The sequence below is a fragment of the Patagioenas fasciata genome, chromosome 18 (genome assembly GCF_037038585.1).
Source record: "Patagioenas fasciata isolate bPatFas1 chromosome 18, bPatFas1.hap1, whole genome shotgun sequence".
In the NCBI taxonomy this organism is placed as follows: Eukaryota; Metazoa; Chordata; class Aves; order Columbiformes; family Columbidae; genus Patagioenas; species Patagioenas fasciata.
Window position 1 is genome coordinate 10,956,523 of NC_092537.1, and position 19,832 is coordinate 10,976,354.

The 19,832-nt window shown below is 49.0% G+C and overlaps 1 protein-coding gene across 1 annotated transcript in view; it reads right to left on the reverse strand.

Moving 5' to 3' along the window:
- LOC139825441 (dynein axonemal heavy chain 9-like) overlaps window positions 1-19,832 on the reverse strand; it is a 180,910-nt gene that overhangs the window by 114,869 nt on the left and 46,209 nt on the right. The window contains exons 29-34 of the mRNA XM_071816790.1: window positions 18,711-18,918; window positions 14,086-14,251; window positions 10,405-10,507; window positions 8,922-9,161; window positions 1,026-1,187; window positions 40-236 (exon numbers count right to left, since the gene is read on the reverse strand). Of these exons, the coding sequence (XP_071672891.1) occupies window positions 40-236; window positions 1,026-1,187; window positions 8,922-9,161; window positions 10,405-10,507; window positions 14,086-14,251; window positions 18,711-18,918 (1,076 nt within the window). The remainder of the gene's footprint in view (window positions 1-39; window positions 237-1,025; window positions 1,188-8,921; window positions 9,162-10,404; window positions 10,508-14,085; window positions 14,252-18,710; window positions 18,919-19,832) is intronic.

Below are 19,832 nucleotides of genomic sequence, written 5' to 3' on the forward strand. Positions count from 1 at the left end.
AAGCTACAATGAGAGCATAAAGACAGAAAACTCCCTTACACGTGGCACATGGCGTCCTCAAACAGCACCAGGCTCATGGCAGCATTGACTTCGTTGTAGCTGTCCAAGGCTTCCACAAGGATCTTGTTCAGCTCCTCCCAGGTCGGAACTGGCCTGTAGCTGGGTTCTCCAACGCCTTTAGCGAAATGGCAATAAATGTTCATTCGCTTGGTCTGCTCTAAAGTTTCCTCAATGTCCTGTCAAATTTAAAAATAATTTTAAAAAAAGGTATATAAGAAGTAAAGGAGAAAACACTGCAGCTCTATGTCATCTTTCCAAGTGAAGCACAGTGTTCCAAAAAATGCCTTTTTATGTCCATATAGCTGCACCTGTGTGTTGAAAAAGGGGAAAGAGCGACAAAAGGGAAGGAAAGGGAAAGGATAAAGCCCCAATACTTGCTCTGGACCTTTTGTAAATCACAAGAACTCATCACCTTAAGAGAATGTGAGCACAAGAAAAGCCCCACAGCAACAGCTACAGCATGACACTGTTGCATGGACAATGATTAACAGCCAGAGGAAAAAGCGCTGTCTGCGTTACTGTGATATTTGCAGGACTCCAATGGCAACACTGCCGGGTGATGACAGGACTGAAGCAAAGCAGGTCTAGAGCTTCCATTTGGAAGATATTTTGGGAAAAAAGGGGATTTGTGCCTGCATCTCACTTTACTCCCACCAAGACTGGGGATCTGACTCTTTTGCTTTTGCCACGAGACTCAAGACATTTAAATAAAATAATTTAATTAATTCACAGAGCCGAAATCTCCTCTCCCCAGTGCCCTTAGGGAGAGCATCGTTCACCCAAATACCAACATTGGCAGCCCAGGAAGCGATTGACAGAGATTTTGCTCCTGGTGTCCCACCAAGAGCATCACACTCCATGCAAGTGAGAGACTGGCAGACCTTGGGTCAAACTTCTCTTGCCCAAGGAACCTTTTTCCTGTAAGCACGTACGTTATTATCAGAGTTATGAACCTCAACACTTACGTCATATAATTTCTTCACCGTCTCCAGCTGGATTTTATCAAAGGTACCATAATCCTTTTCTTCAACCATCTTATCCCGGTAGACTCGGTTTGACTCGTGCAGGTAGAGTTTCACCAGGTCTTGGGGGTGCTGCAGACATTCCGGGGTAGAGAACAGAAGGCCCTGTGGGGTGCAGAGAGCAGCAGTAAACCCCACCTTGACCTGAAGGGCCTGATGTCTCCCCCAGCATCCAGGCTGAATGTGGCTGAATCACTCAAAATGCAGAGTTACTGTAACAACCTGCAAATAAACTTCTGAAGAAGCCCCTGGAGAACGTGCCCTTCGTTACCTCCAATTTCCCAAAGCAATTGTATATATTACACCAATTTTAATAGCCAAAGTGCATCCCCAGCGCAGCCTGATCTCCAAGAGTGCGTAGGGTCAGACACCAGCCCGACGGGCGGGTTTCTGCATCCCAACACCACAGCACGGCTGCTTTGTCAAGAAGAAGATAGTTTGGACATCTTAGCGGTGATGATTTTTTTCTAAAATCAATTAATTTTAATTAGGTGCATTCTGGCTGCAGGAAATATTAGTTTCTGTCTGCTTATCACAGCATGTTTACCATGAACTCTATTAAAATGCATAAAAGAATTATATTTCAAAGAGGTGTCACCTATTACTAAGCCTATTAACAGCACCCAGGGTTTTCAATGGCATGTATTAAACAGACAGTTTTTATTCCTAACATCTAATTATTTACACACAAAACATAAAATGTATTAAAAGCAATGTAAAGCAGGCCATCTCAGCTCGATGGATCATGGCTCAAATCATTTGGGTTTCACATTTGTCATTACAGCTGTCAAGCTGTTATTTTATTTATTTCAGAGAAAAGATAGTGAGAAGAGCTGATGACTCAAAGAGAATAAGGTGAAACCCATCAGGTCCTAAAAAAAAGTCACTCTAAAGACACTCCAAGCCACAAAAGTTGTGTTCTTGATGCAAGCAAATGTAAGGCTCAGAGGGAAGAAAATCCACGTTTCACAAATCTGTAAGCAGTTTATTAACTTAACACCTGAACATCTCCCCTTCCTTCACTTTACAGACCCGACTCTCCCGACTCCTCTCAGCAGAGCTACCAGGCTCTGCCACGGCAACCAGCTGCGTCCCCAGAGAGCGACGGGGACGCTCTAGATATGGAAGAAATTGCTGCCCCTGAGGGTGGTGAGAGCCTGGCCCAGGTTGGCCAGAGAGGTGGTGGATGAACCATCCCTGGAGACCAGGCAAGAAAAAATAAATAACTTTTTCTTTGCAGTCTAAATAACATTTAAAATAATACTAACTAGTGCAGCATAGCGACCCCTTTCTAGCTGTCCTGCACTGCTGGATGAAGCACCTGCTCTCCTTTCTCCTCATGTTCTTCTTGGGGAGCCCGGAGCTGCCTCAGTACTTTGAGGACAGCGGTGACAGGAAAACAATGACAAACACAACAACAGTGTGTGGGCCACAAACTCAAGAGTCCTATTTAAAGTGCCAATTTTTAAATCTGCTCTGATATCAGGGAGGGTTGATGAGAGGCTCCAGCCACCCCCTTGGCACTGCATAGAATCACAGAATCATTTCAGCTGGAAGAGACCCTCACGAGCATCGAGTCCAACCATACCCTAATTCTAGCATGAAACCATGTCCCTAAGCACCTTGTTTAAACACCTTTCAAACCCCTCCGGGGATGATGACTCCACCACTGCCCTGGGCAGCCTGTTCCATAGCACCGTGGTTGCCATGTGCGATAGAGCAGCTGCTGGCACCTGGATCTCTGTTAGGAAGAAAAATAGCAGAGATGGGAAGAGAGAAGGAGGGGGAAGCTGTGAAACCAGACTGGCTCAGGTAACCACACGCCAGCCAAACCCAAGGTAAAGCTGTGCCAAACAACCGTGCCAGACCAAGGCACAAAACAAACTCTTGCTGACCCTGCGCCCATCTCGCCGCCGTCATTCCCAACTCAGCCACAATGTCAGCACGTAACACACAAGGTGCATTTCGGTGCTTCAAGCCTGAAGTTTGCAGGGCTCTTTAGTGAGCTCAACCAAGGGTGAACATGAAAATCCCTCCCCATGCAAAGGAGTGAGGAGTTCACTGGCAGCGGAGCCGACGTGGAGCAGCAGGACACGCCGGAGCCCCCGCTGCTGTCTGGCTGTCAGGAGGAGAGAGCCTGCTCTTCCCCAGCTGCCACAGATCTTAATGTGACATGCTGCTTCAAAATCTTGTTAGAAATAGGAATAAAAAGCAAAATACAACCCTGCTGGGTCTATGATTACTATTTTACAGAGATGACAGATATAATTTAGAGCATAATACCATGGTAACCCTTTCAGATGGAAAGAAAGACAGCAGCAGGGCTTTCTCTGGTGGGAGCCAGCGGGGAATGTATTTTTAAAAAGCATAATCCACAACTCTGTCACTGCAGAGACCTGTCTGCTTTAATCAAGGGTAAATTGCTTGGAGCGTACCAATCAATTTAACTCTGCAGTGCATGGTGGGACCCAGAGGCACGAAAAGGTGCTGTAGAAATGCAAGACAAAGTAGTGTCGGACTTGAACCACAGACGGGACCCACTACAGAGCGAAAGTAACAGATAATACCTTCTGATGAGCCCAAAGGATTACAAAGGACTGAAGGGTGACCTTGCCCCTGCAGCAGTAACATCAGTAACAGTAAATTATATACTCACAACAACCAGGAGCCAGGCTGCCGTTCCTGCAGACCTTGCCTAACCCTGCTCCAGCCCCTTCTTGCCTGTCATCCCTGACTGTGGTTTCCAGCCCCTCCTCATATTTCCAGTGAAACGTGACAGCAAATTAAAGTTAGATTATTACAAATTATTACGGTACTTGCTGAGCCTTCTGTAGTCATTTAAAACCAGCCACGAGCCCAGGGGGCTGAAGATGGTCATAGATTTTGAGGTTCCTTGTTATTCTTTTTAAAAATCAGGAAGCAGCATCCTTCAGCCCAGACCCTGGTGTGTTCCCAGGTCAGCAGTGACCCGAATGTGTTTGTGTACTCAGCAGAGGAACCATGCCCAGTGCTGGCTTCCCCTCTTCATCCCCCTTCTTCACCCACAGCCCTTCTGCCAGTCGCCACCTCCCTGGAGACTCATGTTCCCCTTTGGGAGCCAAACCCCCCCACAACACACACATTGTGTGTCACATAGGACAGACCAGCTTATCTCTACTTGAGGGCCTGAACCAAAGTTTCACCCTTGGCCAGCTGACGCCAGACAAGCAGCAGCACTGAGTACAATGCTGAGGCATTTAATGCTGTCCAGCTGAAGGTGAAGTCCAGAGACAAAATCAAATTAGAACAGTGGATGAAAATCATTGTTCTGCAAGGATACATGGAATTTCTCACAGCCTTCCCAAGTCAACACAACTAGATGGTTTGGTAGGGGTCTGGAGCATCTTTCTGATGAGGAAAGACTCAGTGAGAGTTGGGGCTGTTGAGCTGGAGAAGAGAAGCTGAGAGGGATCTGATCAATGGATCAATATCTCAGGGTGGGTGTCAGAGGATGGACCAGACTCTGTTCAGTGGTGCCCAACGCCAGGGTGCGGGGCAACGGGCACAGACTGAAACACAGGAGGCTCCATCTGAACATGAGCAGAAACTTGTTTGCTGGGAGGTGCCAGAGCCTGGCCCAGGCTGCCCAGAGCGGGTGTGGAGTCTCCTTCTCTGAGACATTGAAACCCACCTGTGTGATCTGCTCTGTGACCCTGCGTGAGCAGGGCTTGGACTGGGGGATCTGCAGAGGTCCCTTCAACTCAACCAGGCTGGGATTATGTGGGATTCTGTAATGCTGAGGCATTTAGTGTTTTCCAGCTGAAGGTGATGTCCAGAGACAAAAATCAAATGAGAACAGTGGATGAAAATCATTGTTCTGTAGGGATACGTGGAATTTCCCACAGCCTTCCCAAGTCAACACAACTAGATGGTTCATCTCAGGAGAAACCTACTGTACAGCCAGGGCAGCCTGGAAAACAACATGGCTCAAGCAGTTCAGACAGGAGCCCACACAACAGAAGAAGACACCTGTGTCCTTGAACAGCCGCTGGAACCCAGGCTGGATATCCTGACATGTTTCAAAAAGCATTAGAGACCCACACTTGGGCAACAGAGTGAAACCACACCTGTGTCCCTGATGGGGAGCTGGACACCCTTCTGGCCTCCACAGCCTCGGATGAACCTGGATATCCTCACCTACCTGAATCTGAGCACCTTAAACTGGAGCCTAATCCCACCTTAGATCTGCAAAGTGCTGATGTCTGACAAGAGGACAGTCACCTTGGACTCCTTTCACCTCCAGTGAATGAGGTGCTTCAGAAACACAGTTCCTCTGAGCTCTTCTCCGTGTTTGTCCATGAGGAAGAGCTGATGCACTACAGACAGAAATGCCCATTTTTCTCTGCTGGGGGAGAGGACGCGACTCGCCAGGCAAAAGGGAATCCCACTGAAGATACTCAGACCCCCAGAGACGATCATTCCAATCAGTCAGGACAAACATGAACAGTGCTTGACAAAGTCAATCCACTGCTGCCTGCCAAGCCTCCTACCCCTGGGTGTATAGGTTGCTCTTTTCCCTTTGGTTTCACCAATACCTGACAAATCTCTCTGGTATTTTGCCATCATTTGTAATGAACACCTGGAGTCACCTTCAGCTGAACCCTCGCTCCAAGCAACGCAGACATCAGCCTGACCAGCTGGAGCCAGGTGGCAATGGGTCTTGGGTGCAGAAGGGAAAACATGAGAGCAGTAAGGACCTGTACCTGTTGAAAGGAATTATTGCTGACTTGATGTGGGGCCGTCTTCCTTGTTCTGTGCAACACTCACATGCGTACAATGTCCAAATTCATTAGCTGCAGCAATTAAGATACAAGTTCTTGGAGTGTTTTGTAATGAGGTAATTAGCACAGGACTCCTTGTCATAAGAGCTGTCAGGCAGTTTTGACAAAGGGAATCAAGCTGGGCTTCTAAGGTTGGTAGGTGCAGTATTAATATATAATATATTATGTGTATAACAGTATGTATATAATAGTGAGATAACAACAGAGCCACTGGACAGGCTGCAAATGGAGCCATTTTAAGGACCTGTGCAGAGCCAGCAGTATCACAGCACAGCGGCAGCAAGTCCAGGGGCTCACCCCTCCACAGCTGCAATTTCTACGTGCTTTGTGCCTTTAACAGTTGTCATTGGCTGCTTGTATAACTACAGAACAGTCGGTAAAACAACAATCTCCAAATGCCCTTCACACACACAGCTATTGTGCAGGCGGTGTTTGATTGCTTGTCTGGGATTAAAAGGAATTTGAAAAAGGCAACATGCACCGAGCTACATCCACCAGTTCTCCATCTGCCCACAAGCTAAGGAAACTCACATGTCCCTAACCAGGAAAAGGGGGTTGTTTATTCCTTTATCTTTTTTTTTTTTTTCCCAGTTAGCATCATATCAAGGGTCATGGGCCATGGTAGACTGGAAGGTGGGTGGAGAACTGGCTGGCCCAGCAGGCTCCGAGGTCTCACTGGAGCTCCAGTGTTCCGCAGGGGCTGGTACCGGGGCAGTGGGTGTCTCCATGCGGGAGCCAGCAGTGCTCTCCCAGCAGGGCTGCAGCTGGCACTGACCACGCAGAATGCAAAGGGAAGGACCTTGACAGGCAGACAAAAGCTGTGTGAGGTTCAATCCACTTTTGGGGCCCCCAGGACAAGAAAGACATTGACATACTGGAACGAGTTCAACGGAGGCCACCAAGGTCATAAAATGGTGGAGGACAGGACATGCAAGGAAAGGCTGAGAGAAATCGGTTTGTTCAGCTCGGGGAAAAGGTGAAGGGGAATTTTAATTCTGTTTCTATCCCTGGAGACATCCCAGGCCAGGCTGGATGGGGCTCTGAGCAACCTGAGCTGGTGAAGATGTCCCTGCTCATGGCAGGGGTGGCACTGGGGGAGCTGGGAAGGTCCCTCCAACCCAAACTGTTCTGTGATTCTTTGACTCTGTCTACAACTACCTAATAGGGAGTTATAGAGAAGACTGAGCCAATTTTTTTTGGAGGTGTATAGCAAAAGGACAAGAGGTAACAAACTGCAGGAAGGGAAATTCCAACTGAAATAAAAATATATCAGCTTCACCGTGGAGTGGGTTTAGTGGTGTGACAAGGGTCGGAGAGGTTATGGGAACTCCAGTCATGGAAACATTCAAAACTTGGCTGATCAGCCTGACCTGACTTTGAAGCTAGCACTGCACAAGAAGGGTTTGGACAAGAGAGTGTGAGCTAAATTATGAGTTTATGAAGATTGAATGAAAGTAACACATGGAAATGCATTCCCGGAGTCCAGAGCTTCTTTCACACTCAATTTCAGGAAGAAAATTGTGTTCCCGTAGGGACAAACAGGATATCAGGAGATCTCAAAAACTCAAGAATATTTAATGTGAAGGAATAATCAAGAATGAATCCAAAAGGTAAGGAAGGATTTCAAGAAAAATTGGACCACTATTTAAATAAACATTATGAAGCCCAGGAGCCAGACTCCCCCACTCCTGAAGCCACGTGATAAACAAAACAACACCTGAGCTCAGTCGCTGCTCCTGCCCCAGCATCTAGACCTGGCAGGACATTTCCTAATATCCCACAACCTGAGCACCTTTCAAGCAGGTTATAGTTAAAATTAAAGCTTCCCATGGAAATGCTGCTTTTCTCTCTCTGCCTTTCAAAGCACAGATTAACTAGAAGCCAGAAGTTAACACGACCCACATCTAACGTCAAAGGCTGCTGATGTTTAGCTGAGCATAAGTGACAGGTCTGATTCTTTCTTGGCACAAAAGAGTTATTAACTTTTTCAAGGCCCTGTTTTTGCATTTCCCACTACATCATTACTTCAGTTCTTGTGTGATGGACCAGACCACAAGGCACCGAACTTTCAGTACGTACTTAGGAGAACAGGTGTTAAGAAGGACAGCAAAAAGTTACAAACTGGGGTTCTACAAGAGTTTATGGTGTTCCAAACCTCTCGATTTGGCTGCTGAGAACCTTCTCAAATTTTACTAATCAGCCTTAAACTCTGAAAGGCTCTTTGAGCAGTAATATCTACTGCTTCAAAGTACGAGATTTCAGGGGAAAAAAAAGTCTCTCCGTTGTTGGAAGAAAATATTTCTAAATCTGAACAACTTCCCCTTGGTACAGAACTGGCTCTGGTGGAAATTCAGTTTTAGCAATTAAGTCAAAGCTGGGTTTGATTCAATTATCACCTTTTTAAATGCCACCTTTCATGCACATACTGAGCATCTGACCATCAAGAAGCTCAGAGGACATGCCAGTACAGGCCAACAAGCTAAGCTGGATCTAACTTCAGGGCCAGTAACCCACTAACTATCCACCACCTGCTTCAGTACAATAAAATAATTTGCCTGTGTGGTGGAACAGTGCCATTAATCCCCACATTTACACGTGTGGAACTGAGGCTCCCAAAGATGAGCGCAGCTCCATCGCACTCACCATCAGTCATTTAAGTGCTGAAGTCGGAAGCCCAAAGCTCCCTTCAGCTGGTCCCTTCTACAGCCAGAGGGCATTTCAACCCACCCCAAACCTGCACATCCATCTGGAACTACTCATCCCTCCCCGTTGACCACAAGAGGCTGGAAAGTAACTAAGCTTCTCAAAGCCATGGGCAATGGTTCTGGAATCCATCCAAAACTAACAAGGAATTAAGGAATGGCCTAAGGTCACCCACTTTACTCAGGGCACACATGTGCTGTGTCATTTTTAGGTAGGAGACTGCATTCTGCCCACCAGAGCTAGAGGAACACAGCTCCGCAGCCTCTTGTAGCATTGGGACAAGCTCCAAGTCCCACAGGACAGCAACTGCACTTACTTGGAAGATATTGGAGAAGTCTCTCAAGTTGAAAATGTAGTGGAACTTGATGGCTGTTGGAAGGAATGTAGCGGCTACTTTCTGGTGCAGTCCCAGGGCAAGGGCAACCAGCTGCTGAGCTGATTTTTGCACAGCCCCCGAGAAATTCCCACTTGTCAGGTGCTGCGTTAAAATGGTGCTATAGATCCTGGACAAGGCATCCTGCCCAGGGATGGACAGCGCGAAGACACAGAAGTGACGCTGAGGGAGAGAAAGGAAGGCATGGAAAGGTCAGAGAGGTAGAAAAACACCTTTCAAGCAAAATGCCCTTGGGGATTTGCTGTGATAATCTCATCTAGGCTCCCTTTCCCATGAAATGCTGGACCAGATGATCTTTTGAGGTCCCTTCCAACCTGGGTTGTTCTATGATTCTCTGATTTGCAGTCCACCTGAACAAGGTTATTTCCCTCTCCCAGTTTGCCAGCAGAGCTCAGGTGGGAAGTGACATCACTCTGCTCACTAAACCAGGGATTTTCAACTGCATCTCACCAATGCTACACTGGAAGTGCAGTCCATTGAAGAGCCAAAGGGCTCTGAAGGTCCCACCGACCTCTGACAAAGCCCAGTCACTGTCTCTATTAAGAGCAGCCCCTGGAAGGTGCCATCTCCCAGAGAACCTCTTTATTAATTTGGAACTTGCAAAGTTGCCCATGGGACACTTCATTTTAACTCCACACCTTGCTGAAGAGGAGCCAGGGTCCAAGCTGACTCTGGTCATTAGGTTTCTCCATGATGAAATGAATTTTGCTCACTGCTACTCAGTCCCTCCATCGGTTGGCAGCTCCCAAAAATCAAAGTCTAATGTTTAAGATCTCTTCCCAAATCTTCTGTTATCAGCAGCGCTTGAACTGCTTTTTGTTTGGCTTGGGGTTTTTTTGTTCGGTTAGGTTTTTGGGGGGATTTGGTTGGTTGGTTGGTTTTGGTGTTCTTTGTTTTGTTGGTTTTGTTTGGTTGCTTGGTTTGGGGTTTGTTGGGGTTTTTGTTGTTGTTGTGTTTTGGTGTGGCTTGGGTTTTTTTTTAGTTTTGTCTGTTTTCTTCGTTTGGGTTTCTCCCCCACACCTCTTTTTACTGACAGCTGCATCAGACAATTCTGGAAAGCAGGCGGCGTTAATGCACCATGCTTCAGAGCTAAATACGAGCTAAATGAAGGCAAAATCTGCCTGTATGGACCAGAAGGTTGTCCTGAAAGTAGGTGTTAAGCTGGCTGGCAACTTTTGACTTCCTCCTCTGACGGAGCTGCAGAATGCGAGGAAAAACAAACAAGGGAATAAGGGACCCAGTTTGGTGCTTCACTATTAGGAATCACAGTCACTCGACAGATTCGTGCCATTTGTACTGATAAAACAACAGCAGGATCTGCCAGTGGTTGTCCTCTAACCTCACGTTTAAATGATCCACCCCAAAATAAACCCAGCGATGCACCTGCCGTTGTGCAGGGCTTTACCTGCAGCCGAGGGTTGATGGTGAAGCTCCCCGCCGTCGGGTTCATGCACGACACATACTGCACGTTCGTGATCTCCTTCAGCGACAGCTTGGTCCGGTCGTACCTTCAGGCAAAACACAAGCAGCAGCACAGTGACCACGGCCACTGCCTCTCTCAGTACGTGTCCCTGGGCTGCCAGAGGCCGCTTGTCTTCAGGGGGTCAAATTCTGCGTCTTGCCAAGATGAGGCCCAGGCCCAGGTTGCCGGCCTATCTGTACACGGCCTGGCACACGCGAGTCCTGCTCCTGGTGGAAATCCTTCAGCTTCAACAACCTGTAGCTAATATTTCTATCAGTAATAAGCACTGAGCAAAGCCCCTGGGCCATACTCTTCACTTGCATGGAAATGGCAGAAAACAGCAGGAGTGTCTCTGGTTTGATCCCAACCCGGGACAGGGTGTGAGAGACTACAAGGGTGACTCTCAACACTGTGGCAAACCCAGCCCTGCAACACCCAGTCATGGGAGACGGGCCATCGTGAGCAGGTGAATGGTGATTTACATGTCAAGGCCGAGGTGACAGCCACAGACAAAGGCTGGGTGACACAGGCAGTGCTGTGTTGAAGGACACGCAGCCTGTGCGCTGACAGGCCCGACACGGTGTCAAGGCCCAGGCTGAGAGACCCTTCGGGCCTCCCCCATCTTCCACAATCACCCCCAGTGACGCCTGCACAAAAGCCCAGGTGATCCCGAGGGCTATAAACCCTATAAAACCTGTGCCAGCACGGGCAGGGTGCCACCCTGGGGACCCTTCCACCCACCGGGCTGACCACGGGAACCGAACCACACACCACAGGGTGCTGAACCCTGACTACAGACCCAAGCATTCCTGCATAGGAACTGGACCTGAGACTACAAACCCCTCAAACACACCATAGAGCCCTAAGGGTGGTGAGACCTTTCCTTTTCCTTTCCCTTTCCTTTTCCTTCCCTTCCCATTTCCTTCCCCCTTCTTTTCTTCCTCTCTCTTTCCTTCCTATATTCCTATTTCTTTGCCTTCCTTTTTGTGAGTAATACAGTAACATAAGGTTTAGAGCCCCACTTGTGCCACAAAACTCTTTCATGTGAATCTTTTCGCTGCTAAACTGTTTATCGATTGAGCTTAAGTAACATAAATCCTTCTGCCACTGAGTCATTTGCCAATTGGACCAAGCTACAAAAAATAAAGGTCTTTTGTTTGTGGACCTTTAGGATTGTATGTACTTTTTTCCAACCCAGGGGACTGACAAATCTCAGTCACACTTCCCCCAACCATAGCGCCGGGTGGTACGTGACAAGGGTCAGCAGGCTGCTGCTGCCGGGGAAGGACAGGGAGTCCTGGGCTCCCTGGTTTAAGAAGGACAAGGAATTACTGGAGAGAGTCCAGCGGTGGCTACAAAGATGCTAAGGGATCTGGAGCACCTTTCTTGTGACAAGAAACTGAGAGAGCTGGGGCTGTTGAGCTGGAGAAGAGAAGTTGAGAGGGATCTGATCAATGGGATCAATATCTCAGGGTGGGTGTCAGAGGATGGACCAGACTCTGTTCAGTGGTGCCCCGCGCCAGGGTGAGGGGCAACGGGCACAGACTGAAACACAGGAGGCTCCATCTGAACATGAGCAGAAACTTGTTTGCTGGGAGGTGCCAGAGCCTGGCCCAGGCTGCCCAGAGCGGGTGTGGAGGAACTGAAAACCATTCCAGTGGTTAAAATTCAGACAGTCAAGAAAACACACCTTCAATGAAAATAAAGAAATAATGGGAAGGGTTATTAGAATGGAGTCGTGAGACAGGTAAACTGAGCCTTGGCAGCTAGGAAGTGTCAGGTAGTCTGTAAACCCTGCCGTACCTAACCAACGGGGAACTGGGGAGGGAATTTGCAGTTGGGATTAGGGGTGGATATAAGCAGTGGCTTTTTGCCCTGTTTTGTGTGCCTACCTTTAGGTGGAACACCCGACCTTGCAAAATCATTAATAAAATATGCTTTGCTGAGAGATCCTACCTGAGCCTATTATATTGGTGAGATGATAACTTCCTGCATGCAATACAGTGCCCAGTGGGCACTGTTGAGTACATGGGCAGAAAGCCTCGATGTGTCTGGGAGGGGACCCACGGCATGCTGCATCCGCCCGCACCTCGCTGCATCCCCTGTACGTTGCTGCATCCCCCCGCACCTCGCTGCATCCCCTGTACGTTGCTGCATCCCCCCACACCTCGCTGCATCCCCTGTACGTTGCTGCATCCCCCCGCACCTCGCTGCATCCCCTGTACGTTGCTGCATCCCCCCACACCTCGCTGCATCCCCTGTACGTTGCTGCATCCCCCCGCACCTCGCTGCATCCCCTGTACGTTGCTGCATCCGCCCGCACCTCGCTGCATCCCCTGTACGTTGCTGCATCCGCCCGCACCTCGCTGCATCCCCTGTACGTTGCTGCATCCGCCCGCACCTCGCTGCATCCCCTGTACGTTGCTGCATCCGCCCGCACCTCGCTGCATCCCCTGTACGTTGCTGCATCCCCCCACACCTCGCTGCATCCCCTGTACGTTGCTGCATCCCCCCACACCTCGCTGCATCCCCTGTACGTTGCTGCATCCCCCCGCACCTTGCTGCATCCCCTGTACGTTGCTGCATCCCCCCACACCTCGCTGCATCCCCTGTACGTTGCTGCATCCCACCGCACCTCGCTGCATCCCCTGTACGTTGCTGCATCCCACTGCACCTCGCTGCATCCCCCTATGCCTCACTCCATCCCCCACACCTCGTTGCATCCCTCTGCGCCTCACTGCATCCCCCTACTCCTCGCTGCAGCCCCTTGTGCCTCCAACGCTCCCTCGCAGCTCCCTCACCCTCTATCTGCCTGACTTCCCTGACACCCACAGCCCAAGATTTCTGCCTCCGCTCTACTGTCTCTGTTCCTCGGAAGCTTTTGGCAGAGCTCAGGCATGCACACAGCTGAGGAAAGTGGAAATTGCAATGCGTCCCTGCCCTGTATTCCCTGTGGAGAGAGATGCAAATATTCATGTCCCACACAGAGCTGCTGGCTAAAGTGTAAAACACACCAATCTCCTTCCAAAACAGTCACTGCTTTTCCTTCAAATTACCTCTGCCTAGATAATGGTTGTTTGCTGCTGCCTGACAGAAGACAATGTTAGGTGCTCACAGCAGGGGGGTTCACCCCAGCTGAGGCCAAATCCACAGCCTCCTCTGCTCTCAGCGTCACAGGGCAGCAAGGCCGAGCATCGCGCTCCCCTCGCAGGCTTTGCACTGGGACCACAGTCACAAGCCACAGCAAGAGCAGAGCAAAGCTCCTCTCAACCCAGCTATGAGTAAGCAATCAAGCGGTATTAAAGAAGTGATGGACAACGTCCTCGGACACACGGTGTGAACTGTGGGGTTGTCCTGTGCAGGGACAGGAGCTGGACTCGATGATCCTTGCGGGTCCCTTCCAGCTCAGGACGTTTTGTGATTCTAAGTGAATTTGTTTGCTGGGGACAGGGGAAGCCCTGAGGGTGCTCAACTCTCAGTTCACCCAGAGCCTCCCAACCAGCTCTAGCCCAGCAGTATGCAATGGGAAGAGGGACCCACGCTTTGAGATTCTCTCAAACCCACTCCCCAGCACTGGAGCTGAACAAAAAGGTCTCCGACAACCAAGCCCAAGCAGGCTCCTACCAGTGGCCGTAGTCCAGGTGCTGCCGGATCAGCGTATGGGGCTGCACTGTCCCATAAGCGTCCACCTCGGGCATGTTGAGATCATCAATGAAGTACACGAGCTTCTTGGTACCTGGAGGGCCATAATTCCTACCAGCCTTTTTCTCCAGAGGCTTCTCAAGCATACCTGTAGGGAGGCAGAGGTGCAAAGCTCATCTACTGGGAGAGCAACTGCTGCAAAATAAAAATGATTTCTCAGCCCAGCTCAATGCTGTGCTGTGTGTAGCTACAGCGGCCCCTCAAGGAGCTGAGATGTCCCCCAGCTGCAGCTGTATGAGGAGCAGCTGAGGGGCCTGGGGGTTCAGCTGGAGAACAGGAGCTGAGGGGAGACCTTCTGATCTCTGAACTGCCTGAAAGGAGCTTGGAGCCAGGGGAGATCAGGCTCTGCTCCCAAGGAACAAGCGCCAGGAGAAGAGGAAATGGTCTCAAGTTGTGCCAGAGGAGGTTGAGGTTGGATCTGGGGAACAATTTCTTCCCCAAAGGGCTGTGGGGCATTGGAACAGGCTGCCCAGGGCAGTGCTGGAGTCACCATCCCTGAAGGGTTGGACAGACGTGGAGATGAGGTTCTCAGGGACTAGAGTGCTAGAGCTGGGTTACGGTTGGACTCGATGATCCTGAAGGTCTCTTCCAACCAAACTGACTCTATGATTCTACAGTGCAGCTGGGAGCCCTGCAGGGACCCTTGGTCAGCACTTTGGTTTGACTTAAATCAGAAAGCTCTCAACTCTTCCTTCCAAAGAAATATACAACAAACTTCGTCTGCTACAAAACATGTCTACCTCAGAGCAAACAAGAGCTTTTCATGCAAGATAAAGCCTTTTGAATCTCTTCTGCATAATTTTTTAAACGAAATCTTGCTTGCAGAGGTGGCTGTGCCAGAGCAGTGAGCGTCCCCTGCTGCCTGCCCCGGCGATGCGGCAACTGCAGCGTGGCCAGGGCAGCAGGCACTGGGCGCTGCGATGGAGAAAGGGAGATGGATGCTGTGGGCACAGAAGCCCACGAGCAAAGCTGCTGGTTTTGTGAATATATGCATCTTTTACCCTGTTAGACAAAAATAGGCGATCTCAGGGCCAAATTCCTGGACATCTTCAGAACAACCAACATGACACTTTTATTTAAATGCATCAAATAATCATAAGTTCCCTGATCTTCTCACCAGCGTTACCCAACCCTCCAGATAATGTGACAAGACTTAATTCCAACATGAGCTGTCAAATTACCACCTAGTTTCAAGTAGGGTCACGCACGCACAAAGGAAAGCACGGAGAGAACAGTTTCGCATTTCAAAGCCTTGGAAGACTTCAATTTGTTTTAGCAGAAGGCTGGGGTCATATGTTGCTCTAGCTCATAAAATGTGGGGAATATTTATAATCCTGGGCTGATATTTAATAAAAATCACCCCACGTCGCTGCACATCATGTTCTATAGGTTATTGATTCCTCTGATTGCAGCCCAGGCAACCTTTACTGTCTCAGTAAGTGGAAAAGCAAACAGAAGCAACGCTCCTCTGCCCAGACCCCGGGTGGGTTTTCTGCCCTGTGCTTACTCGAAGAATTTGTTTCATTAGCAGTTTTGGGTTGGCAACAGACCTATAAGGTGCTATAAAGCAGCACACGGTAAGTAGCAATTCTTTGTAATTAGGGAAGACTGGCAAATGTAAACGGGACTGGGAGTTTTTTTAAGCCATTTATTATCACGTGCAAAAGTTGTTAAGGAAGATTTATATTCCGTTGGTTTGTTTCAGATCACAGACCTTTCAAAACGCTGGGTTTTTCCTGCTTGGGTGCACTGCAGACAGCTTGCCTTGCTCACCACTCAAAATGCAGCTGATTTCTTGTCACAGACAGTTGCTGCACAAAGGAATGGATTGTGCTACGAAAAATGATGAATCTTTCCTCAGCGGAGCCTCTCTCCCCGTTCAATAAAACCACAATATTTGAAATTTCTGGTAGCAAGTTAAATTAAGTGTTTCAAATAAGCATTTAATTTAAATTTAATTAGTCCCTAATTAACATATAAAATCAGCCCTTTTTGAGGTTAAACAAGTATGCAAGAGATTCATCACACTGAAATGCAATTACTGGGGATCAAGTGACATGTTCGTGGAAGTGGTATTTTAATTCAAAGCCGTATCTCACAATAATAATAAGGGGCGGTGTGTCTGTGTGAGATCCTGACACATACTCAAACTAGCACCTCAAAGAAACAGTCTGGACACCTCGTACCTTCTGGTTGGTGAGCAAGGGAGAGGGAAAAAAGAACCCAAACAAAAAAAACCACAAGATTTATTGCAATTTCTCTGAATGACAGAAGCCAGGGCTACATCTGATGGAGGGGCAGAGGCCCAAGAGGGCATGGAGCAGAGCGAGGCCCAGGGCAAATGCCACAGAATGTGGTATTTAGTCACAATAAACTACAGAAAATCCCCAAACTGGCCCCAGGTTCAGGCAGAGAGAGTGTTGGGCTCCTTTTAACCCCTGTGCACATGGCGCTTCTGGAAGCCACAGGATGCAGGGATGGGTTGAACAACAACTCTGCTTCCCCTAAGGGCTGCATCTTATAAATCTCTGCAGCAACAGGCACCTTGTCTAAGGAACTACTGGAACTCAGGTTAGGATCTTTTTTAAGTAAGAAAAAATCCAAAATTACTTTGTGCCCATGTTTTACAAATTTAAAGATGTGCCTGCTGGGGAAAAGAATAAAGCAGCCAAGTGACAAACTACACAAAAAGGGACAAATTAACTCTAAAAAATGAGCAGCAGGGATCCAGGCCAAGCAGTATAAATCATGCTTCTCAATGCAAATCTCACCACCACATCTTCATCCACACACAAGACAACTTGCTCCTCTGTGCAGGGGAAGAAAATCACTGACTCAGCCCACAGCTCATGGCCAGGGACACGGTGCCAGGTCTACCTGTACAAATAACACCTGCACACACTCGCCCATCCAGCTGGAGACAAACGGCTGCACATTCACAGAATCACAGGATCCCAGGCTGGTTGGGCTGAAGGGACCTCTGCAGATCCCCCAGTCCAAGCCCTGCTCACGCAGGGTCACAGAGCAGATCACACAGGTGGGTCCAGGCGGGTTTCAATGTCTCAGAGAAGGAGACTCCACACCCGCTCTGGGCAGCCTGGGCCAGGCTCTGGCACCTCCCAGCAAACAAGTTTCTGCTCATGTTCAGATGGAGCCTCCTGTGCTTCAGTCTGTGCCCGCTGCCCCTCACCCTGGCGTTGGGCACCACTGAACAGTCTGGTCCATCCTCTGACACCCACCCTGAGATATTGATCCCATTGATCAGATCCCTCTCAGCTTCTCTTCTCCAGCTCAACAGCCCCAGAGCTCTCAGTCTCTGCCCATAAGAAAGAATCTCTAGGTCCCTCAGCATCTTTGTCCCCCACCCAGGCAGCTGGACAGAGAGACAGACAGACAGACAGCTCAGCCCATTTAGCAGCTCAAGGGCATTTTGCAGAGACCCCAACACAGGGAAAAAGGCAAAGGGGCACCTGGGAGGGAGGAGGGAGACTGCAGCCATCACACACTAGCAAGACCCAAAACCCTTCAGACCTGCCCCAGAAAGCTGCCGTGACTCCACGACACAGCCCCAGGTGACACAGCGTGGGCTGAGCCTGTGCTGTCACCTCTGCGAGTGGATCAGTCCCACAGGGCAACTTTAAACTCTGACACCTTCCTTAAAACATCTGCAGTGTCGGGAGCCCAGCAGAGCACAGACAGGGGCTGTGATGCTCATGGCCGTGAGTGTGTTCGCCCCAGGGCCACCTGGCCAGGAAAAACCCACATGGTGAAGGTTAAAACCTTGGTCTCACTGATGCTGGTCCTGTAGAGGGAGTAAAGGGATTTCAGGACACTTGGGTCAGACCAAACTCCATAAAGGAAGTTATTTTGGTTTACAGTGACCCACAGCTGTTGTTCAACTCAAAACAAGCAAGGTTGTTTCATTCCTGATTAATAAATACATGTAGAAAATTATCCTCTCTCTTTAGGTCAACTGAAAGTGAAAATACCATTCCAAAATGAGTCACTTTTCAACAATTCCCTCTTTCTCTTCATCTGTGAAAAGACTACACAGCAGAACTGACCTTATCCTGGTCTCAAACTTCATCTTTCACTGATGTGCCAAAATCCTCATCAAAGATATTCTCATTAGCACTGTCCTCACTGATAACTGGGATGCAATTCCCATCATTGCACTCTGAGGACAGCTTAGATCCCAGCCAAGCAACCCATTCTATTCAGCACGGGCTTAAATTCAAGCGTATTAAAGACACACCTCAAGTCAAGTACGAGCTGTGTGCTGTAGAGAACAGCAGCAGATTTAAGTGTGTGCTTTGCACAGCCCTGAACCAGAGTCGTGGTGTTCAGAATTCAATCCCTCATGTTGGGAAATGCCATTTTCCATAAAACCAGGAGTCTGCGGACCTGTGAGTTTCACAGTGGGATTTAAGAGTCAGTGGGTGTCAGTGCAGTGCCCACAGTGCACACCCCACTCCAAACCCCGACGGACACCCCAGGAATTTGGTGACCTGCCAGGCAGAAGTCCCATGTCTCAGCCATTGTCTTACCTTGCAGCATGGCAGAGGTGGTGTAGTAGTTAAACGGGACCTTCTTCACCACATAGGCGTCTGTATCCAGTGAGCAGAGCTTGTCCCCCACCAGCACAGACTTCCCCGTGCCGGCGTTGCCCACCAGCATCACGGGGCGCCGGCGCTCCAGGAGCCTGTCCATGAAGTACCGCACACGGACCGTCTCGGTGGTGGGCACCAGGCAAGCCTGAGAGGGGCAAAACGAGCAGGTAAGTGTACCCATCTGTGGCACCACCCCACTGCCATGTTCTGAGGAGACATCAAACTGGGAGAGCCAGGAATGAGTGCGGTGACCTGAGTTTCTAGATGGCGCTAGGAAGGGAACAATACACTGCTACCAACCATTCAAGTCAAACTATCTGTACAGATGAAACAATGACAGCGGGATGCTGAGAGCAACATCTGGATCTCCCCGCAAACACACATTTTGCTAAAATGGTAACAATTTTTACAAGTCATCTGCTCACTGTGGCACCTCTAAAAGGAAAGAAAGGCACAGCTGGCAAACGCAATTCACTACCTGCAGCAACTCTCATTTTTCGTCCAAATCATATAAACAACCCTATTTTCAGCCACGCAGAATGACAAGATGGTGTCTCAGGGACTTTGTCACTACGTTGTCCCACATCCTGCTTCTCTCTGCAGGCCAAACGCACCTCCATCCCGCACCCTGGGCACACCAACCCTGGCTCATAGGTGTCTCTGAGCCTGCGCCTCATGTACATCACTCAGCTCTGGAAGATGGATGGAGGATGAGTCTTCACAGTCAAAGTACAGTAAAGAAAGATGGGTAATTGAGTTGTACTTCATAAAGAATGTGTCAAGGGTTTTGATTGTGGGGTGACAATACAACCATGGCAGATGTGTTGTTAGCCCCCTCTCCCCCACCTTCAGCCCCTCTCTCTCCCCCATTCCCACTCAGGACAGGCAATTGGGAGGGAAAGAAGGATAGAGAGAAGAGAATTGGAAAAATTAAAAATGTTTTACTAATGCTACTAATAAGAATAGAGAAAATAATACAAAATATACAAAACCAATCTTGAAAGCCCCAGCAACTGCAGAGCTGGCACCTGAAGTCCTGGACTGGACTCTGCAGCCAAC